The sequence below is a fragment of the Dendrobates tinctorius genome, unplaced genomic scaffold (assembly GCF_039654945.1).
Source record: "Dendrobates tinctorius isolate UK_male_01 unplaced genomic scaffold, ASM3965494v1 ptg000022l, whole genome shotgun sequence".
Lineage (NCBI taxonomy): Eukaryota > Metazoa > Chordata > Amphibia > Anura > Dendrobatidae > Dendrobates > Dendrobates tinctorius.
In genome coordinates this window covers 38,572,479-38,593,222 of record NW_027361690.1, presented here as the reverse complement: position 1 = coordinate 38,593,222, position 20,744 = coordinate 38,572,479, and the positions used below count along the sequence as shown (strand labels likewise).

Genomic DNA, 20,744 nt, shown 5'->3' with positions numbered 1-20,744 from the left:
ATACAAAAAAGGAAACACCTTGAATGCGAGAAGTAGGAGTGTGACTAAGATTACATATATGAAGTCCATCCAAGATGCCCTAAACAATACAAGGACTTATTCACACACCAGTTTTTGGCATTAGTGTACTGATGTACGAATAAAGCCTCAACTTGGATGCAAAAAAACTCAGAGAACGTCGTTTTTTTATCGGTTTCACACTTTTCCTAGAACTTTTTTGAATCTTATCCAATGACCTGGGTCTTAATATCTAATAACATCAATTGTGCATTTGTGTGGAAAAATGCAAACATTAATAATGTAGTAATGGCCCGAATTGGGGGGTGGTCCACTGCTTACTGCGACCAGACGACACAGACACCAGACGGAGGCAGATTTTGGTTGCAACAGGTCCGAATTTATTGTGCGTCCTCCTGACGACTGTAGCACCTTTACAGCTCTCCGTATTCAGGCCCGGGTACCTGCACCTTTCTTCTCCGTAGTGACGCTCCTCGCGGATCTTTCGCTGGGGCTGCCCTAGGCCTATCTACCGCCAGCGCTTCACCAGTCCGAGGTCGTCGTCCAATTGGTACCCCCGGGGCCTTGTCTGTTCTGCGGTTCTTCGTGTCGGGGCCACCCCCTGACTGTCTCTTCCTGTCAGTCCCCTGGTTGAGCTCTCCACTGTTGTCCGTTCTCCTTTCTGATAATTCTCCTCCTGAGCTCCTCCCGGGACTGGAACCCTCTGGAACCCTCTCCTGTCTTATTTATCTCCCTCCTCGGGAAATCCCCTCCTGGGTTCCTGTCTCCCCGCCCCCATGATTAAGCGGTTTCTAAAGCCCTAAGCTGCTGTCAAGTCCTAAACTACGCTCCCCCTGCCATCTTGTGGTCAAATCTAGGTACTGCACTCCTTTTCCATCTTCACCAGCTGTTTCCCTTCTGTCATTACAAACATCTGTCTACAGTGCACAAACCGTCCCTTCTCCCTTCAGTCAAGTCCGTCCGTCAAGTCACCTTCCCCACAATTACACCAAAAAGGACATTTTGCTTAAATTTATCAATAAGAAAATGTCAATGTGAGTATACTTAGTTTTGCCTAATCTTAGGATGTAAGTGTAGTGATCCATTCCTCTGCAGCTATAATATGGGTCAAATATGTAGGGGTTACTTATTTGGGGTGCAAAGGGGGCAAATGATGAAGAGGTGTAAAGATCCTGCCTTCACCCTCCCTTTTATGTCCCTTTAAGTTAGAGCACTCAAGGCCGTTTAACTGATTAAGGCAGCAGACAGACTAAAGAGGGAGAGGGAGGGAATGCAGAAAAGCAGAGAAGCCCTGTATTTTTGGATGTCGCAGCTCAGCAGGAGAGGAAAGTAAGTATAAGTAAGGTCACATTCACACATTCAGTATTTTACATCAGGACGCGTCATTCACATCAGTCAAAGCCAGAGGACGGAGATTAGCAGCAGAGAAGAGGGACTGACGTTGCAGCAATGACACCCATAGGACCGGACCGTCCGGATTTACATGCAGCACAGGAGCAATTCAAAAGGTATTTGGTGGGGTATACAGGGGGGAGTCAGGCGATAATATACAAGGTTGTGGAATGCAGCACAGGAGCTGATAAAGGTGGTGGTATTTGTGCAGAAACTAAAAAAAACTGGTGATAGGTTCACTTAAAAATAAAAGGAATTATTGTGTGGATACACGGGATTGCTGCCTTTTAATTGGTTTATATACTGGAGTTTTATTCAAATATTTAGTATTGATCATTTGGAGTTGTGCCGACCATGGATGAGATAGATGAGCACTTTATTGTCATCAGTGTCGGACTGGGGTGCTGAGGGCCCACCAGTTACATTGACTTTGGGGGGGGCACTTTTCACCTGCATACAAATATTACACTACCTTCGCTCACAAATGTACCTACTGTATATTGCTATATAATAATAATTTGGGTAGTTTGGTTATGAATGATGAGATGCTGATTTTTTTCTGTACAGAGTGAATCAAGTGAATTATGACAAGTACTATCCATACAGTGGGGTTGGGGGCCCAGATCAGCACAGGGGCCCACCAGAGTTTGCCCTGTTCCCCTATGGGCCAGTCCGAGCCTGATTGTCATGTTATAAGTTGTTTAGATTGTTATCATATAATTGTAGTAATTGTAGCTTATTGTATAGCTGTCCTCGCGGTTACAATAAACCTTTTTGTTTGTGGTAAATCTAGAACAATGTGTCCGCTGATTGACAAATATTGGAATATTTGTTTTATGAAATAAAAATATTAGTCTACGATTTTCCTAATGACCACACACATTAAATGCATGGTGTGTGATCGTGGACTTGGTGACTGTACCCATAACCTGCCACGGTTGGCCAAAATTACATATATAGTATAACAAAGTAACAGAAGGAAAAGGAGGATCTCATCTGTAATACCCTATTTTTGTTGGAATTTACTAAATCAAAATGTAGAAAAAAAAATCCCCTTATAAAAGGAAAACTAAAAGGAAAATGGTATAAAAATAATGGCCTTATATGACCGGACAAAGTTTGGTAGATGTGGGCAAAATGATCAAAAATTGCCAGAGAATCAAAACATTGTTGGACAAGGGGTTAAGAGGAGTCCCGGGGGGAAGAATTGCAGGACTGTGAGTGGACTGGTCATAGCTAATACACCGTGACCACTTCTTCCACACAACGCCACGCTCCCAGTCATGCCTCTCATGGCTTTAGCTGTAATGTCAGTTGTGTGTCCCTCCTCATTCTCTGTGGTGTCCCCTCCCTGCTTCACGCCTCTCACACCTCCCCTGGCTGCTGTCTCCAGTTCCCCTGCCTCTGCAGCTGGCTGTCACTGCCTGCCATGTCTCGTCCAGGGGAAGAGCTGAGTGGGTCCTTGTCTTACCGGACTGAGCCCAGGAAAAGCCCCAGACTCAGCCTCTTCCACCTGAAGCTGACAGACTCTGCCCTTCGCTGCCTTCGTGACTTCCAGAAGGGACAGGTAAGCCACCGACCAGCAGCTGCCCAAAGAAAGTGTCACTTCTTTCATGAAAACTATAGTACAGTGGTTTGCAATCTTATGTTTTCCAGCTGTTGTGCAACTACAACTCCCAGCATGCCATGACGGAAGATATGAGATGGTTTAGTGCATCCTGCATTGAGCAGGGAGATGGACACGATGACCCTTGTGGTCCCTTCCAACTCTACCATTCTATGATTCTATGAACCAGGTGATGCTGGGAGTACTGGTTCTGCAACAACTAAAGAGTATTACAATAATGTCCAGCATTGCCCTTCTGGTATATGGCATAAGGACTTTACTGTGCCACATACTGGATGTGCCAGGCCATGCTACTCAGATTTTATACTACTCGTTGTGGCTTTCTTCCTTATCACTAGGTTTGGTGGCTACTACCGGATTACTAACTGGTCTGGTGATCCCTTCGATTAATATCAATAATAATCTTTATTTTTATATAGCGCTAACATATTCTGCAGTACTTTACAGTTTGCATACATTATCATCGCTGTCCCCGATGGGGCTCACAATCTAAATTCCCTATTCCATTGATATGTCTGCAATCATTCTACAATGTGATGAACATTTGATCTCCTTATGGGACTGATCGCAGTTATGACTCTTCATTATGGCCCATTGATCACATCATGTAACTATCTTTTAGCCTTCAAAACTATTTACCCTCTCATTTCCTTTGTATGTTCTTTTTGGGTATAATTCCCCAACTTCTTGTTGTTTTCTTAATCACATCTGTTTTATGTATTTCCATCATGTGCCCTGTTACCACTGACATATGGGAAAACACAATACCTTGCGCTCTGCCCTAGCAAAGTGCTCTTATGCCCTTGATATGTTATCTTGGATATTTACACTCTACCACCTGTTGGCATATGTTAGGTGTTCGCTATCATAGAGGTGCCCCTTCCAGCTCCCTGCTGCCCTTTCTCAATAACACCCACTGTATCGTAGGTTCGCCAGCCTCACGGTGGCCGTTACCCTCTAGGATTTTTGCATGTAAACACCCTTCGTCCTGGCAGTATCACCGGTGGTGGCATTGTGTTTTGAGCTTAGTAGTGTCCAGTTCACCTTGTGTTTCATCCTTGGTTCTTGAGCTTGTTTTTGTGCACTGACTTATGGTCGGCTTGTGATAAATTGCTGATTATATATAGAAATTCCATCATGATATTTGATTGTTATCTTTGCGCCTGTAACACCCGTTATTGTCAATACGATGGGATGGAGCCCATATTTTTACATGGATGCAGACAGATGATTTTGCAGACAAAATCAGGTTTTAAACCGCACACGTTTTACTGCAAATTTGTGGGGTTTTTTGTGGCTTTGACCATATGGTCAAAAACAACGCAAGTAAATAAATAAACCCTAACAGCCTGCACTACTCCATCACCAGCCCCTCACTGACATAAAACATCTGCTCCAACTAAACACTAGGATTTTTTTTGTGCTTAGAAATTCTGCTTTCATCCATGGAACTTCCTGGCATGTAATGGGCTAATTACAGATGAGATATGATTTTTACAAGCACGGCCTTACCTGACGCTCATAATTCAATTACATGTCCACTTTGCCTTTCTGTCTGCTGAATCGTGTATTTCTAGTTTACCAGCCAACTGTATAACATTGTGCATTTTTTGGACTCTATTCACATCTACGTTGTGAGTTAAGTTTATAACTTGGTGCCAGTTTCATCACACCCCGATGGCACCTGACAGACCTCGCAGACTTACAATAGCGTCTTTTAGGTTCCATTGAGGGGTTCATTGTTTTCCACAAAGAAAGCAGCAATGCATGGAAACCGCTGTGGTAGTTTTCAAAGTATTAACCAATCTTTCGGAAACGTCATTTATTTTTTAAGTGGGTGCAATTAGTAGCCTGCAAAAACATGCCATATATCTACAAACTATATGTCATGTCAATTGCTAACCAAGATTGACAGATGTTGCATGGCATGCCAGTCTGTATTGGAGCATCGATGAATACTGCAGCCGCCAGACGCCCCATCCTCATACATCACATGTACTATTGGTAAGGACACAGGAGCTCATGTCTTATAGGTAGATGTGAATCCCAAGGCTATTGGTGCACACTATCACTAGTTCACGGTCTTGTATGTGCACCTGTGCCCGGGCTGCAGATGTTTCGTACTAGTAAGTCTCAGTTTCTGAAATAAAATTAAAATGACAGCTTTCAGTCTCACAGGAAGAAATGATTGCAGAAATGACGTGGAAGTGCAATAAGGACTGCGCTTGCTTCTGGTAGAGTAAAGGGTTCTTTATTCAGCCAACGCGTTTCCTGAGCCTGCTGGCTCACTTCATCAGGGCAGATGAAGTGAGCCAGCAGGCTCAGGAAACGCGTTGGCTGAATAAAGAACCCTTTACTCTACCAGAAGCAAGCGCAGTCCTTATTGCACTTCCACGTCATTTCTGCAATTCTGTCCTAAGACCCTGTGCAGACTTGCTGCTGCTTCTTAAGTGTTCATGGGTGTTGTGACTTCCTCACAACCCCAATAGGTGAGCACCTCCCCTACTGTTCCACAATTATAATTGTTTTATATGGATTTCACACAGTGGATGCGCCCTGTATCTCTCCTTTTAGGAAGAAATGATTGTAACGTATTAACTATTTAACTGCTCTGTTAAAGCACCAATAACAATTACTAGTGAATGGATTCTGGATATATCGATCCTTTGACATATCATTGACTCAGACAGAAGAGGGACCCTGTGCAAGCACTCATTTGAAGGCCAAAAGCTCATCATAAAGCACCCCTTTATGTGTCTGTGACAGAAACGCTGATTTGGAGGTGGACATGAGCCCTTGTACCTCTTGTGTCCCTGCTCCAGTGGCATGTTTGCCCCTGATATAAACCCCTCCATAGTAGACTGTAATGAAGACCACCGTGTCCTTAAGTGCATCTGTAAGTATCTATACAGTACACTTTAGGAGAGATCATCGATGCTTTGTTCTCCGACAAACTTTTTACCACTTGGAGTCCAAACCGAATGCACATAAATCATAGAATCATAGAATCGTAGAGTTGGAAAGGACCTCCTGGGCCATCTGGTCCAACCCCCTTCTCAAAGCAGGATTCGCTAAATCATCCCAGACAGATGTCTGTCCAGACTCTGTTTGAATACAAAAATGGTGGGGGGAACAAGAGGCGCAATAGTGCCCTATCACTAGTGACACTTGAAGTATGAGCGGTATAATACAGTTCCACTCACCTATTACAGTTGTGTAACCCACAACTGGCTTGAGAGCATATCACAGAATCAGCTGCTGCAGGACCTCCACCAACCACTCGCATGTGGAAAAACCTTCAGAAATCCCTGCTATCCCTGAGATAGGTGCCAGGAAGGGTGCCGAAACGCGTAGGAGGAAATAAAGGAGTACACTGCTACAACATCTTGTATCCCAGGTGATTTGTGAATCTCGGCAGCGCGGACTGCAAGACACCCTGCTTCCCACAACAGACTCTGTTTGAGGACTTCTATTGAAGGAGAACTCACCACCTCTCGTGGCAGCCTGTTCCACTCATTGATCACTCTAACTGTGAAAAATTTTTTTCTAATATCTAATCTGTGTCTTCTCCCATTCAGTTTCATCGCATTGCTTCTAGTCTTTCCTTGTGCAAATGAGAATAAAGATGATCCTTCTATAATTTGACAGCCCTTGAGATATTTGTAGACAGCTATTAAGTCTCCTCTCAGTCTTCTCTTCTGCAAGCTAAACATTCCCAAATCTGCAACCTTTCCTCATAAGACAGGGTTTGCAGACCGGTCACCATTCTGGTCGCTCTTTTCTGAACTTGCTCATTTGTTGATGTCTTTTTTAAAATGTGGTGCCCAAAACTGGACACAGTATTCCAGATGAGGTCTGACCAAAGAGGAGTAGAGGGAAATAATGACTTCACGTGATCTAGACTGAATGCTTCTTTTAATACATCCTAGAATTACATTTGCCTTTTTTGCTGCTGCATCACACTGTTGACTCATATTCAGTCTGTGATCTATTAGTATACCCAAGTCTTTTTCACATGTGCTGTTGCTTACCCCTATTCCTCCCATTATGTATATGCTTTTTTCATTTTTATTGCCAAGATGTAGTACTTTGCATTTTTCCCTGTTTAAAAACCATTCTGTTAGTTGCTGCCCACTGCTCCAGTTTATTTATATCTTTTTGAATCTTCTCTCTCTCTCTTCTCTAGTATTAGCTATCCCTCCAAGCTTTGTGTCATCAGCAAATTTAATCAGTTTACCCTCAATCGCATCATCTAAATCATTGATAAAGATGAAGGGATTTCAAATGATCAATGAAGCGCTTTTATATGCAGCAAACAGTATTATTATTATTTATTTGTGGAGCACCTGTAAGGGTCGGCCAGGACTATAGCTGTGGCCAGAGACACTAAAGCATCAGTGTCCCGACCTTCCCTCACAGAGAATTGCATTTCATTGTTCAGCGTACCTGCGTCTCCAGGTTCGGGTCCTCCTGGGCACTTCCCAAGCGGCGATGGCCCTTCTCCGAGGCGACTCCCAGTAATTGAGACACAGTCTATAGTAACTTGAACGGTATCTTTACTGATAACTTCACACAGTATATCCACAGTTGGCACATCATAGATATCACATTCATCTTTACTTGCTTCCTCAGCCCTCCCTACTATGCTGATGCTTCTATACAGCACATGTCCAGACCGGACCATCTTATACTGCTTCCTAGCTTCTTTCTTCCTTGCCTAACCTCGCCATTATGACAATTCCTTCTACCTGTTTTGCCCCAGACTTGAAATCATCTGCCACCCGGTTTGGTTGCCTCTGGAAAAGCATCCAACCCGTCTGTACCGCTCCCTGCGAAGCTTCAGCATCCTTCTGTTCATCACTCCAACTGACTCCCACCCTAAAGGCGTCCGCCCAGGCTATGAGTCACCACATCTGTACTGGCCCACTGTATTGATGTCCAGTGGCCGTGGATAACGTGGGCTGTTGCTGCTTAACATTGCGTGGCTGCCGAGCAGTCCTGGGCCTATAGCCCATGTGGACACTTCGGGCACCCTGGCCCTGTCTGAACTAACTTCCCTTCTACTCTTACCTTAACTCCCGGCAGCCCCTCCTACACTTAACCCTATCCTACTACGAGTTCTATACACTAGAGTGCCCCCTTGTAGTGTGCAAAAAAGAGCACTACGCTTTCCCTATACTGTAAATGACACACCATGAAATGCAGTAAATATTATCACAACTATGTGCAAATAAAAGCAATAATACAGTAAAATGTAAAGCCAAAACAATGGTAATACCCAGAAGTGGTAGCAGTACCATTTCATACATGCTGTAATACATGTAAACATGTAGCAGTACCAGTTAACAAAGAGTAATAAATACAACAATGGACATTTTTACTTAACCCCCTTAACACACCATTGATTCCACAGTGCTCTACATAAGAAGGGGTAACATACAAAGTACGATTATAGATCACAGAGCACAAACTAACAATGACAGATGAGAGAGGGTCCTACCCTTGTGGGCTTACAGTCCATAGGATGTGCAGCACATGGCAGCTAATCCAAATCTGGGCAAGTTTCTCTATGGAATTGGTGGTGGCAATGATTTGGTTGAATTCACATGCAAGTGATTTGGAAAGTTGCAGCTTGTCCTCAAATCTGCATGTGATTATCACTTACATGTGCTTGAATTGGACCTTGCTATTGTTTATAATGTAGAAATAATCACAGCACCACACTGATATATCCAGTGTCCGGCAGCACAGCACCACACTGATCTATCCAGTGTCCGGCAGCACAGCACCACACTGATCTATCCAGTGTCCGGCAGCACAGCACCATACTGATATATCCAGTGTTCGGCAGCACAGAACCACATTGATATATCCAGTGTTCGGCAGCACAGCACCACACTGATATATCCAGTGTTCGGCAGCACCGCACCACACTGATATATCCAGTGTTCGGCAGCACAGAACCACACTGATATATCAGGTGTTCGGCAGCAAAGCACCACACTGATATATCCAGTGTTCGGCAGCACAGAACCACACTGATATATCCAGTGTCCGGCAGCACAGAACCACACTAATATATACAGTGTTAGGCAGCACAGCACCACACTGATATATCCAGTGTTCGGCAGCACAGCACCACACTGATATATCCAGTGTTCGGCAGCACAGCACCACACTGATATATCCAGTGTCCGTCAGCACAGCACCACACTGATATATCCAGTGTTCGGCAGCACAGCACCACACTGATATATCCAGTGTTCGGCAGCACAGAACCACACTGATATATCCAGTGTTCGGCAGCACAGAACCACACTGATATATCCAGTGTTTGGCAGCACAGCACCACACTGATATATCCAGTGTCCGTCAGCACAGCACCACACTGATATATCCAGTGTTCGGCAGCACAGCACCACACTGATATATCCAGTGTTCGGCAGCACAGAACCACACTGATATATCCAGTGTTCGGCAGCACAGAACCACACTGATATATCCAGTGTCCGTCAGCACAGCACCACACTGATATATCCAGTGTCCGTCAGCACAGCACCACATTGATATATCCAGTGTCTGTCAGCACAGCACCATACTGATATATCCAGTGTCCGTCAGCACAGCACCACACTGATATATCCAGTGTTCGGCAGCACAGCACCACACTGATATATCCAGTGTTCGGCAGCACAGAACCACACTGATATATCCAGTGTCCGTCAGCACAGCACCACACTGATATATCCAGTGTCCGTCAGCACAGCACCACATTGATATATCCAGTGTCTGTCAGCACAGCACCATACTGATATATCCAGTGTTCGGCAGCACAGAACTACATTGATATATCCAGTGTTCGGCAGCACAGCATCACACTGATATATCCAGTGTTCGGCAGCACAGCACTATACTGATATATCCAGTGTTCGGCAGCACAGCACCATACTGATATATCCAGTGGCCGTGAGTTTATTTTGGGTTAATATAAATAAATAAATAAGAACCAATCCAATAATAATTCCATATAAATACCCAAATCTTATCATACCAAAGAAACAATCCGCCCCTTATTGGGCGATTTTCCCACAACAAACCTCACGACATTTAACTTGAAAGGGAGGGAGGGGAATCTTCTATTCTTCAGTAAAAATGCTGAATGAGGGGAAAAACGGCCCAAACAGGGCTTTATATATTTTCAGAAAGACCGCCAAAATTCATCTCCACCAATCATAGATTATCATAAATCCTCTCCACCAATCATGACCCGTTAAAACGGCGCCAAAAACATCTTGTTATAGGCAGTTAAAACCAGTTTAATGACCAACTCTCAGATAACCTTGACCTAAAAATGACCTTTTACTGAGGAAAAAATAATGTCATTAAACAATTAAGATTAAACTGAACTACGGCCTGTATGGCCATGGGACCCCCCCTTTATGTTGAAGCTTTATTATGGGGGGGCTGACATTTCCATTCTTAGTGCCTCCTTTTCTGTTGAGCTCAAGGTGACTTTGACATCAAATTCAAACCAGGAAATCTAGTTCCTGCGTAGATCACCACTCTCCTCTCTTCTAAACACGAAGATTCCCTGCTAAGTTCCATTACTTCTTCTGCACATATGTGGTCGATCAACACTGTACATCCAGAATAGCAGCAAGGGGGACGCTCGACATGTTCAGCTGTACAGTGTGGCATGGCAGAGCATGAGGAGTAGGAGTAGAACGATTAAGCATGTGCCCACAGGAGTGAACCTTAGTGCACAGAAACATGGAGAGCAATGACCTAAGCAGGTGCTAGATTTCCTTACCAGCGCCTGGCATCACAGGCACATTGAGCTATCACTTAACAGAGAGGCACTAAAGATGCTGAATGGTAACTCAGTGGTTAGCACTGCAGCCTGGCAGCGCTGGGCTCCTGGGTTCAAATCCCATCAAGGACAACATCTTCAAGGAGCTTGTATGTTCTCCCTGTGATTGCGTGGGTATCCTCTGGGTTCTCTGGTTTCCTCCCACACTCTAAAGACATACTGATAGGGAATCTAGATTGTGATCCCCAATGGAGACAGTGATAATAATGTCTGTAAAGTGCTGTGAAATATGATGGCGCTGTATAAGCAAGTAAAATACTGTAAATCAATAAATAGCCTCAGGAAGCAGAACTTTGTCAAGTTCTCTGGGCGGTTTTGGGGGTTGATCTTGCTGTTGTTCTAACAGGGATTCTATCAGGAGCTTTAAGACTGCCAAACTAATTACATTGCTACGTAAGGTAGTAAAAGACAAATTTAAAACTTTCATTTGCAGCTGGGAAAATATTTTTATCAGTGAGAAAATTAACTTTGAAACTTATGTAAAAAAAGGCTGCAAGTGCACAGTGACAGCAGGCCAATTCTTGACCAGTGCAGCAATTCTCTGCATTATGAACTGCTTAGCACATCTCTTCTGCTGAATAATATGGAGGGTTGGTGCACTAGCTGGGACTTGCAGCATCATTTAAATAAAGATTCAAAATTGATTTTCTCACAAATGGACTATCCAATGTCATCATGATACCGGTCCACATATTTATACTTTGCAGTTACTGAACGGTGTGAAACTATGGAGCCCATCTATTCAGTCTCCACCCAAAGACTGGAATCTGGTTTTGGCTAAAGATCTGATCTCGGCTTTCCTTTTAATCTATGTATATAAGGAGGGTGTCACATTTTACTGGAGATTTGCCATTAATGTAATTGATTTTTCTTTTTCATTAATTCTAAATATGTATGTATCTAAATATCTGCTACTTATATAAACAATCATTATGCAAAAATCTTGTTTCAAGTCTGCATATTTTTAATGAAATGATACATTGTAAACCTCCAAGGACAGGGCTCACTCCTTGTGCCAGTCTGCTGCCCAGTAAGCCCATGTTTATTGTATTTGCATGTTTTTAGGGTTTGTTCCTATGTTATGTATGTTAAGCTCTCATTTAGTATATAATGCCCTAATAGTGTGATACATACTTAATTAGAATAGGCTCCATTTTTTATAAATATTGATGTATACTAGCAAGGAAAATATTTCAGCTTGCTGGCTTAGACTAATCATCTGTTATTGTCTTGCACCCCAATTTCTTGCTTCTGCTTGACTACCATTAAAGCCCCTGTTACACACTGCAATATCGCTAGCAATATCGCTGTAAAGTCACCGATTTTGTGACATTGCAGCGATATTGCTAGCGATATCACTGCATGTGATACTTGCCTCCAACCGGCTCCCCCGCTGGTTATCGCTGATCGCGCGAAAAGCTCCTGGATCATTCCTCGTCAGCCACTTCCTGCTGGGCTTCCTGTGGCGCCGACGAGCGACGCGTGGAGCCGGGCGGGAGGACGCAGGATCGCCCCGTCTGACAGGTAAGTAGCGACCCCCGTCCCCTGCGATGTCGCTGGTGAGATCTGCCTGTGTGGCAGCTCACTAGCGACCACCTAGCGATTCACCAGCGATCCAGACCGCGTACCCTAAGAGGAAAGTACAATGATAAGGAAAAGATAAGAGTAGTGAAGCCGTTGTAAATGTTATATCTAAATGTTTACACTGATAATGTAGCAAATATTATTTTAATAATTAAATTTTTACTTTTATGAGGAGGCTTGTATCAGAAGCAGTTATTCATAAAATAATTATTTTTTACTTTTTTAACATTTGTTAAAAATATTCTTCTTTAATAGTCAGTGTAAACGCCTTATGCTGGCCATACACATTAGATGGCTCTCACCCGAACAATGCTACCAGCCATCTCGGCCGCCTCTCCCCCATGAGACATTTCTGCCATTGGCTGATCTCCGGGAAAATGAGATTGGACATGCCCAATCGGCATCTCCCCCGACGATTAGTTGGCTGGTGCCCCCAAAAGTGTCAGTTGAACCCATCGATATCTGCAGGTTACAACCGATATTAGTCAAATGTGTAAGGCGGTCCAAACATTGGGATCTCTACTAATAATGGTGCTGTGAAATGCTTGATTACAATGGACTAATTCATTTTCTGTGGTATTGCTGTAGATAGCCAAGCTCTATCTTCAGCTATTGATTCCTGACCACTAGAGTTGAGCGACTTTTGGTTTTTTAGGGTCAAGTTTCGTTTCGTGAAACCCGACTTTTCCAAAAGTCGGGTCGAGCAAGATCGGCCGATTATAGGGAAAAGTCGGGGTCGTCCCGAAACACGAAACCCAATGTAAGTCAATGGGGAATAAAAGTCGGCAGTGAGAGGAGGACAGGAAACACACCTACAGTGCCCATTTGAATGCCAAAAGCATCAATTCTTATTACTTAAGCTTGTCAACCTTAATTAACTTCATAATACAAGTTACGCACTGAAAAATGGGGGTTATTTGGCTAAAGTTGTGGGGGGTAGGGCTGGCTCCAGGTTTTCATGTGCCCTGGGCGAAAGAGCGCCCCTTTAACACATACCACAACTCATCATGCTCCGATACGGCAGAGAAATAGCGGTATAGTACAATGAAAAATACTTCACTTTTTACATCTCATGACGAGGCCCATCTATTTCTCCATACAGAATCATTGGTCCCATATAATGTTTGAAACAGTATATGATGAGCTCCACATAATGCTACAGTATATGTTGGTCCCCATGGATGAAGCTCCACTGTCTTATGGGCCCAAATAATGCTCCAAACATAATGGGCCCCATTTCTAATGCTCTAGTGTATAATGGGCCCTGTAAATGCTGCTCCAGTGTCTGATGTCCACCTTTGGAATGTTCCAGTGTATGGTGGGCCCCATCTATCATTCTCCAGAGTATAGTGCTCCCCAAAAATTGCTGTCCCAACATTGAAAACAATCAAATAAGTCTCCTCGCTAGGGAATCCCTGTACTAGTCTGGACTCCTCGTCGTCCCCATCTTCCATCTCACTGCACAGTATTTCAACCTTGCAAGTGCTGTGATCCTGAGCAAGCAGGGGGGGCCCACTCGTTGGCGACGGCACTGGCACAGGGCCCCTGATAGTACGGTGGTGTGTCTGATGGCGGGTGGGCCGAACCTGCACTTTCATCTGCAGCTTCCTCTTTGTCACCGTGTAAGATGGAACTGTATATGGGAAGGGTAACCTGAGTTTCATCAGGGTCAGATTCAGGCCGTGTAGCGTGCAAGGGGAATGTAGTGGTCTGGGTCAATGTACCAGCAGATTCATCGAGCAGTGGCTGGGCATCAGTGCACTTGTGTCGCCCCCAGGAGTACGGTCGCCACAGTGGTATTACCTTCCTCCTAGGGAGTGTGATGTCATGCTTTGGAGCAACGAAGGATCTCTCTAGCAGGTTAACTGATTGGGCGGCGTTATTCCCACGAGTCATGACCCTCCAAACAGCGTTCATGAAGGCAAAGTGTTTGTTTTACGTGGGCAGTATGGTTGCAAAGCTGAACCTTAAAGGAATGTCCAGAAGGGCACCACCAGGAGTGGAGCCTACGGTTAAATTCGACTCCACCTGGGAAACCTCAACCATGCCAGCTACATAAAAGATGCACACATTGCAAGCTTAATTCCGTTAACGAACGAGACTCCGTCATGCCCCGTGGTCCGAGTCCGGCTTACTAGAGGGACACGTGAGGCTCTGGCACATGAGATTGCCCAATAACTGGTGTGTCATGCCCTTACATGTCCGTGGCTGCATGTGCGCTACACTGAAAAGGCCAGCGTTTGTCGCTTACAGGTGCAGATAACCCGCTGAACAAAGTTAGTGATGGGGATCACTGATTACAATTATTACCCGCGAACGATGATTTCCCAGTAAGTGCAGGTCAACCGCAGTTCCGGAATTAGGCCTAACCGTCATTCCTGAAAAAATGAAAAATTTACGTGTGCAAACCACAGGTGCTGTAGCTTGCTTAACAGCTCGCCAGCAGTTCTCACGCCCAGTATGGATTACACGTGATTGTACAAAGGTGAGAAAGGGTACCGTATCCCCGGATAACATGTATGGATAGCGTACACATTCAAAATATATGTCTATACATCAGGAGGCAGGCTCAGACGGTGTTAAGCCCAGTATGGATTGCACGTGATTGCACAAAGGTGAGAAAGGGTACCGTATACCCGGATAACATGTATGGATAGCGTACACATTCAAAATATATGTCTATACATCAGGAGGCAGGCTCAGACGGTGTCAGGCACAGTATGGATTTGACGGCCCAGACTACACAGCGGATGAGCAGGGAGAGGTAAAGATTGCAAATGCTGGGGCCCTGCCCAAGCAAGGGGGGCCCACTCGTGGGCGTCGGTACTGGCACTGGGCCCCTCATAGTACGGCGGTGTGTCTGACGGCGGGTGTGCACCACCACCGTCAGAGACACTTGATTGCACTATGAGGGACCCTGTGCCAGTGTCCGCGCCCAAGAGTCGGCCTACCTACCTGTCCAGGGCAACGGCACTCGCACGGTGTCGTGTGCTAGGTGGTGACCCCGGCCATGGGGGGGGAGGCAGCACAGTTAGGGAGTTTTAGAAAGTGGCATATGTTGATGTTGGACATTCAGCTTATGCAAAAGGCGAAATAGGTCAAGTCCCAGGAAGAGGTGGACCAAAGCAAGCCATTTTTCTGTCACCCTATGTGTCATCAGGGGAAGGTGGGACAAAATCCTTGGAAACCCATGCATGGTTCATTTTAATGAAGGTTAGATCATCCACATTTTGGGTTAACAGACGGGTCCTTTTTTCTGTCAGGATTGATCCAGCTGCACTGAAGACTCTTTCCGATAGCACACTTGCAGCTGGGCAAGCGAGCTCCTGTAAGGCATATTGTGCCAATTCAGGCCAGGTGTCCAGTTTAGTGGCCCAATAGTCAAAGGGGAATGACCTGTGTGGGAGAACATCGATATGGGAGGAAAAGTAGTTTGTAACCATAGTTGACAACTGCTGTCTCCTGTCACTTTCCATCGATGCAGTATTACCAGTTGTGTGAGCGGTACTTGAAAAATCAGTCCACAACATTGTCATGAAACCCCTGTCTCAAACGCCACTTCTGCTGTGTGCACCATGAACACCTCTGCCAAGCTGCCCCCGGCCCGTACGGCTCGTGTGAGAACCATCACCGCTGCTGTGTGCTGGGAATGCCTCAAGCAACCGATTTACCAGAGTTGCTTGTTTATTAGCCAATATTAGGTCAAGGTTCTCCTGTGGCATGATGTTTTGTAATTTGCCTTTATAGCGTGGATCCAGGATGCTGGCCAACCAGTAGTCGTCATCGTTCATCATTTTGGCAATGCGGGGGTCCCTTTTTAGGATCTGCAAGGCATAATCTGACATGTGGGCCAATGTTCCCGGTGTCAATGATGCACTGCGAGTGCTGGTTGGAGGAGCACTTTCTGGCAAATCCACATCCCTCCAGTCACGCACAAACCCTGTACCAGACCTTGCCACGCCAACATTTTCACTTGCCCCACGAGATGCATCCTCCTCCCCTAAGTAATCATCCCCATCATCATCATCCTCCTCCTCCTCTTCTTCCTCCACCTCGTCCAGGAGAGGTCCCTGAGCAGACAATGGCTGAATGTCATCAAGGATTCCCTCCTCCTCTTCCTCCTCATCAACATTGGCTGCAGACGCCTGCTCCTTAAGGTGCGTCAAAGTTTGCATGAGCAGACGCATAAGTGGGATGCTCATTCTTAGGATGGCGTCATCTGCGCTTACCAGCCGTGTGCATTCCTCAAAACACTGAAGGACTTTACAGAGGTCTTTCAGCTTCGACCACTGCACACCTGTCAACTCCATGTCTGCTCTCAAAGTGCCTGGCCGTGTATCCTCCCACAAATGCATTATGGCCTGCCTCTGCTCGCACAGCCGCTCCACTATGTGCAGGGTGGAGTTCCACCTTGTTGCAATGTCGATAATGAGGCGGTGGTTGGGAAGGTGGAGCAATCGCTGCAGCTTCTGCATACGAACGGAGTGTACAGGCGACCGGCGGATGTGCGCGCACAGTCTTCGCACCTTCTGGAGCAGGGCTGTTAACTCCGGATAATTTTTGAGGAAGCACTGCACCACCAGGTTCAAGGTGTGAGCCAAGCAAGGTATGTGGCTGAATTTTGAAAGGGCTATGGCTGCCACAAAATTACGGCCGTTATCACTAACTACCTTGCCTGCCTCAAGATGTACACTGCCCAGCCATGACTCAGTTTGTCGCTTCAAGTACTCGGCCAGCACCACGGCGGTGTGTCTGTCGCCCAAACACATCATCTGCAACACAGCCTGCTGACGCTTTCCACTAGCTGCTCGATAGGGGGACACCTCGTGTGCAACAGTGGCAGCTGCAGATGGAGTGCTTGTACGACTGCGCTCTGTGGACGAGCTTTCGCTTCTGGAGGAGGAGGAGGAGGAGAGTCGAACGCCTACAGCCAACTGTTTCCTATACCGTGGGCTAGGCAGCACTGTCCCACCACCGCTGTCCCCTGTGGACCCTGCATCCACCACATTAACCCAGTGCGCAGTGATGGACACGTAACGGCCCTGGCCATGCCGACTGGACCATGCATCAGTTGTGAGGTGCACCTTTCCACTCACTGACTGCTTGAGTGCATGGACAATGCGGTCTTTTACATGATGGTGGAGGGCTGGGATGGCTTTGCGAGAGAAGAAGTGGCGACTGGGTAGGTCATAGCGTGGTACTGCATAGGCCATGAGTTCGCGGAAAGCTGCGCTTTCCACCAACCGATAGGGCATCATCTCAAACGAGATTAGTTTGGCAATGTGGGCGTTCAAACCCAGTGTACGCGGATGAGAGACTGAGTACTTTCTTGACCTACTCATAGTGTCTGGGAGGGTGAGCTAGACTTGAGAGCTGCATATGGTGGAAGTAGCGGTGGACAGGGCGGACTGAGAGAGGGTTGATGATGGTGATGGAGTTGGTGTTCTTTCTGATGGCCTAGATTCAGTATTTCGTTGATATAACAGTGGGATTCCCTGACTGCTGTGGCCTTGCAACGACACCTCAACATTTGCTGCTGTGCTAACCGGTGGGCTTACAGTGGGGGAAACAATGTAGCGTTGCTGACTACCTTCTTTGTGATCAGTTGCACATGTGGCACTTGAGGTTTGGTGTTGTGTCCACGCTTGCAAGTGCATGGTGGTTAAATGTCTAAGCATGCAACTGGTATTCAAATTTTTCAGATTTTTCCCTCGGCTAAAGGTCTTTGCGCACTTCTTACAGATAACCTTGGCCTGATCATGAGGATTTTGTTCAAAAAAGTGCCACACTGCACTCTTCCTACTTTGGCAGACATTTTGCGGCCTAGCACGCTGTGATCTTTTGACCCTCTGGACAAGCTGTCCAGCAGCTCTTTTGATTTTTGGAACCTGTCTTTGGAGTGCTCCGGGCCTGCCAGATAACAGCTGTTGCGATGTCGATGTCTGCTGTGGATGCTCCTCATCTGAGCTATTGGAAGCAGCACCCTCTTCCCCCAATGGATGCCAATCTGGGTCAACAACTGGGTCATCCATCACCTCCTCTTCAATGTCATGTGCACCTTCCTCTGTGTCACCGTGTATGGTGGTATAGTGTGCGGGAAGGGGCACCTGAGTCTCATCAGGGTCAGAATCTGGCTCTGTACACTGCGAGGACAATGTAGTGCTCTGAGTGAATGTACCAGCAGAATCATCTATCAGCGGCTGTGTTTCAGTGCACTCCATGTCAGATTCATCTTGGCCTGGGTAATTCACCATTTCACTTGATAATCCAGGCATGGTATGTGAAAACAGCTCCATGGAGTAATCAGTAGTATGGCCTGCGTCATCCTTCAATCTTGGTTGGGGTGAAGGACACAAGGAAAGGTGTGGTTCATGAACATGAGCCTCCAATGACGACTCAGTGCTTTTACTTTTTACAACTTCAGAAGAGGAGGCGATAGAGCTGGAGGCTGAGTCAGCAATGTAAGACAAAACTTTTTCCTGATGCTCTGGCTTTAAAAGCGGTTTGCCAACTCCTAGAAAACTAAGCCTTCGAAGCCTTATGGAGCCAGACGATGACGCCGGCTCAACACCTCCTGCATTCGGTCCTATTTTGCTCTTGCCACTACCATCACATCCACCACCAACACCATCATTACCAGCTGCCAACCCCCGCCCAATTCCACGGCCTCTTCCACCAGCCTTCCTCATTTTTTGTAGAAATGTAGACAAAATCCAACAAACTATATAGTAATGTAAAACAAGGTACAAGGTGTCTATAGGACAGGGGAGATTTTGAATTTCTGCACACACTTGTGGACACTGGCACTTATGGATTGTGTGAGGCCCACTGAATATCACAGCGCTATGTCACAGGCTCGATGGCACAGGTGTGAAAAAAGTGTCTACAGGATAAGGGAGATTTTGAATTTCTGCACACACTAGTGGACACTGGACACTTTTGGATTGTGTGAGGCCCACTGAATATCAGAGCGCTATGTCACAGGCTCGATGGCACAGGTGTGAAAAAAGTGACTACAGGATAAGGGAGATTTTGAATTTCTGCACACACTAGTGGACACTGGACACTTTTGGATTGTGTGAGGCCCACTGAATATCAGAGCGCTATGTCACAGGCTCGATGGCACAGGTGTGAAAAAAGTGACTACAGGATCACAGAGATTTTGAATTTCTGCACACACTAGTGGACACTGGACACTTTTGGATTGTGTGAGGCCCACTGAATATCAGAGCGCTATGTCACAGGCTCGATGGCACAGGTGTGAAAAAAGTGACTACAGGATAAGGGAGATTTTGAATTTCTGCACACACTAGTGGACACTGGACACTTTTGGATTGTGTGAGGCCCACTGAATATCAGAGCGCTATGTCACAGGCTCGATGGCACAGGTGTGAAAAAAGTGACTACAGGATCACAGAGATTTTGAATTTCTGCACACACTAGTGGACACTGGACACTTTTGGATTGTGTGAGGCCCACTGAATATTAGAGCGCTATGTCACAGGCTCGATGACACAGGTGTGAAAAAAGTGACTACAGGATCACAGAGATTTTGAATTTCTGCACACACTAGTGGACACTGGACACTTTTGGATTGTGTGAGGCCCACTGAATATCAGAGCGCTATGTCACAGGCTCGATGGCACAGGTGTGAAAAAAGTGACTACAGGATAAGGGAGATTTTGAATTTCTGCACACTAGTGGACACTGGACACCTTTGGATTGTGTGAGGCCCACTGGATATCAGAGCGCTATGTCACAGGCAGAAATTGGCTAGTGTATCACAAACTACAAGGTGTATGTAGAATTGGGCAGAATAGGAATCTCCCTAGAGTGTAGGTCTGTAAGAACGGAACAAGTCCTCCACTTATCCTTCCACAGTGACACACAGATAGCTTCACTGTGGCCGTGATAACAGCCGTTACACGGTACTGAGAGGAGCGTGCATGTACACGGCTGTCCGGTGTACGTAAAATTGTCAAGCTCCGTGTTTTTTAAGTATACGGACTGACACATGCTGTCTCTCTATAGTTTTGAATGTGATCAAACAGCAAATATATTTAACTGTTTGAAAGCTAGACAAAACTAGTAGGTGCAGGTCTGTAAGAACGGAACATGTCCTCGACTTATTCTCACAGAGTGACACACAGATAGCTTCACTGTGGCTGTGATAACAGCCGTTACACGGTACTGTGTGAGGAGCGTACACCGCTGTATGGTGTGAAAAAATGCACGCTCAGTACTTCAGCAGGA

General features: G+C 45.8%; 1 protein-coding gene across 1 annotated transcript in view; it reads left to right on the top strand.

The window, feature by feature from the left end:
* The first annotated feature begins 2,805 nt into the window (after positions 1-2,805).
* Positions 2,806-20,744, top strand: part of ELL3 (elongation factor for RNA polymerase II 3) — a 165,576-nt gene continuing 147,637 nt past the window's right edge. Inside the window, exon 1 of the mRNA XM_073568604.1 lies at positions 2,806-2,977. Within this exon, the coding sequence (XP_073424705.1) occupies positions 2,840-2,977 (138 nt within the window). The 5' untranslated portion in view covers positions 2,806-2,839. The remainder of the gene's footprint in view (positions 2,978-20,744) is intronic.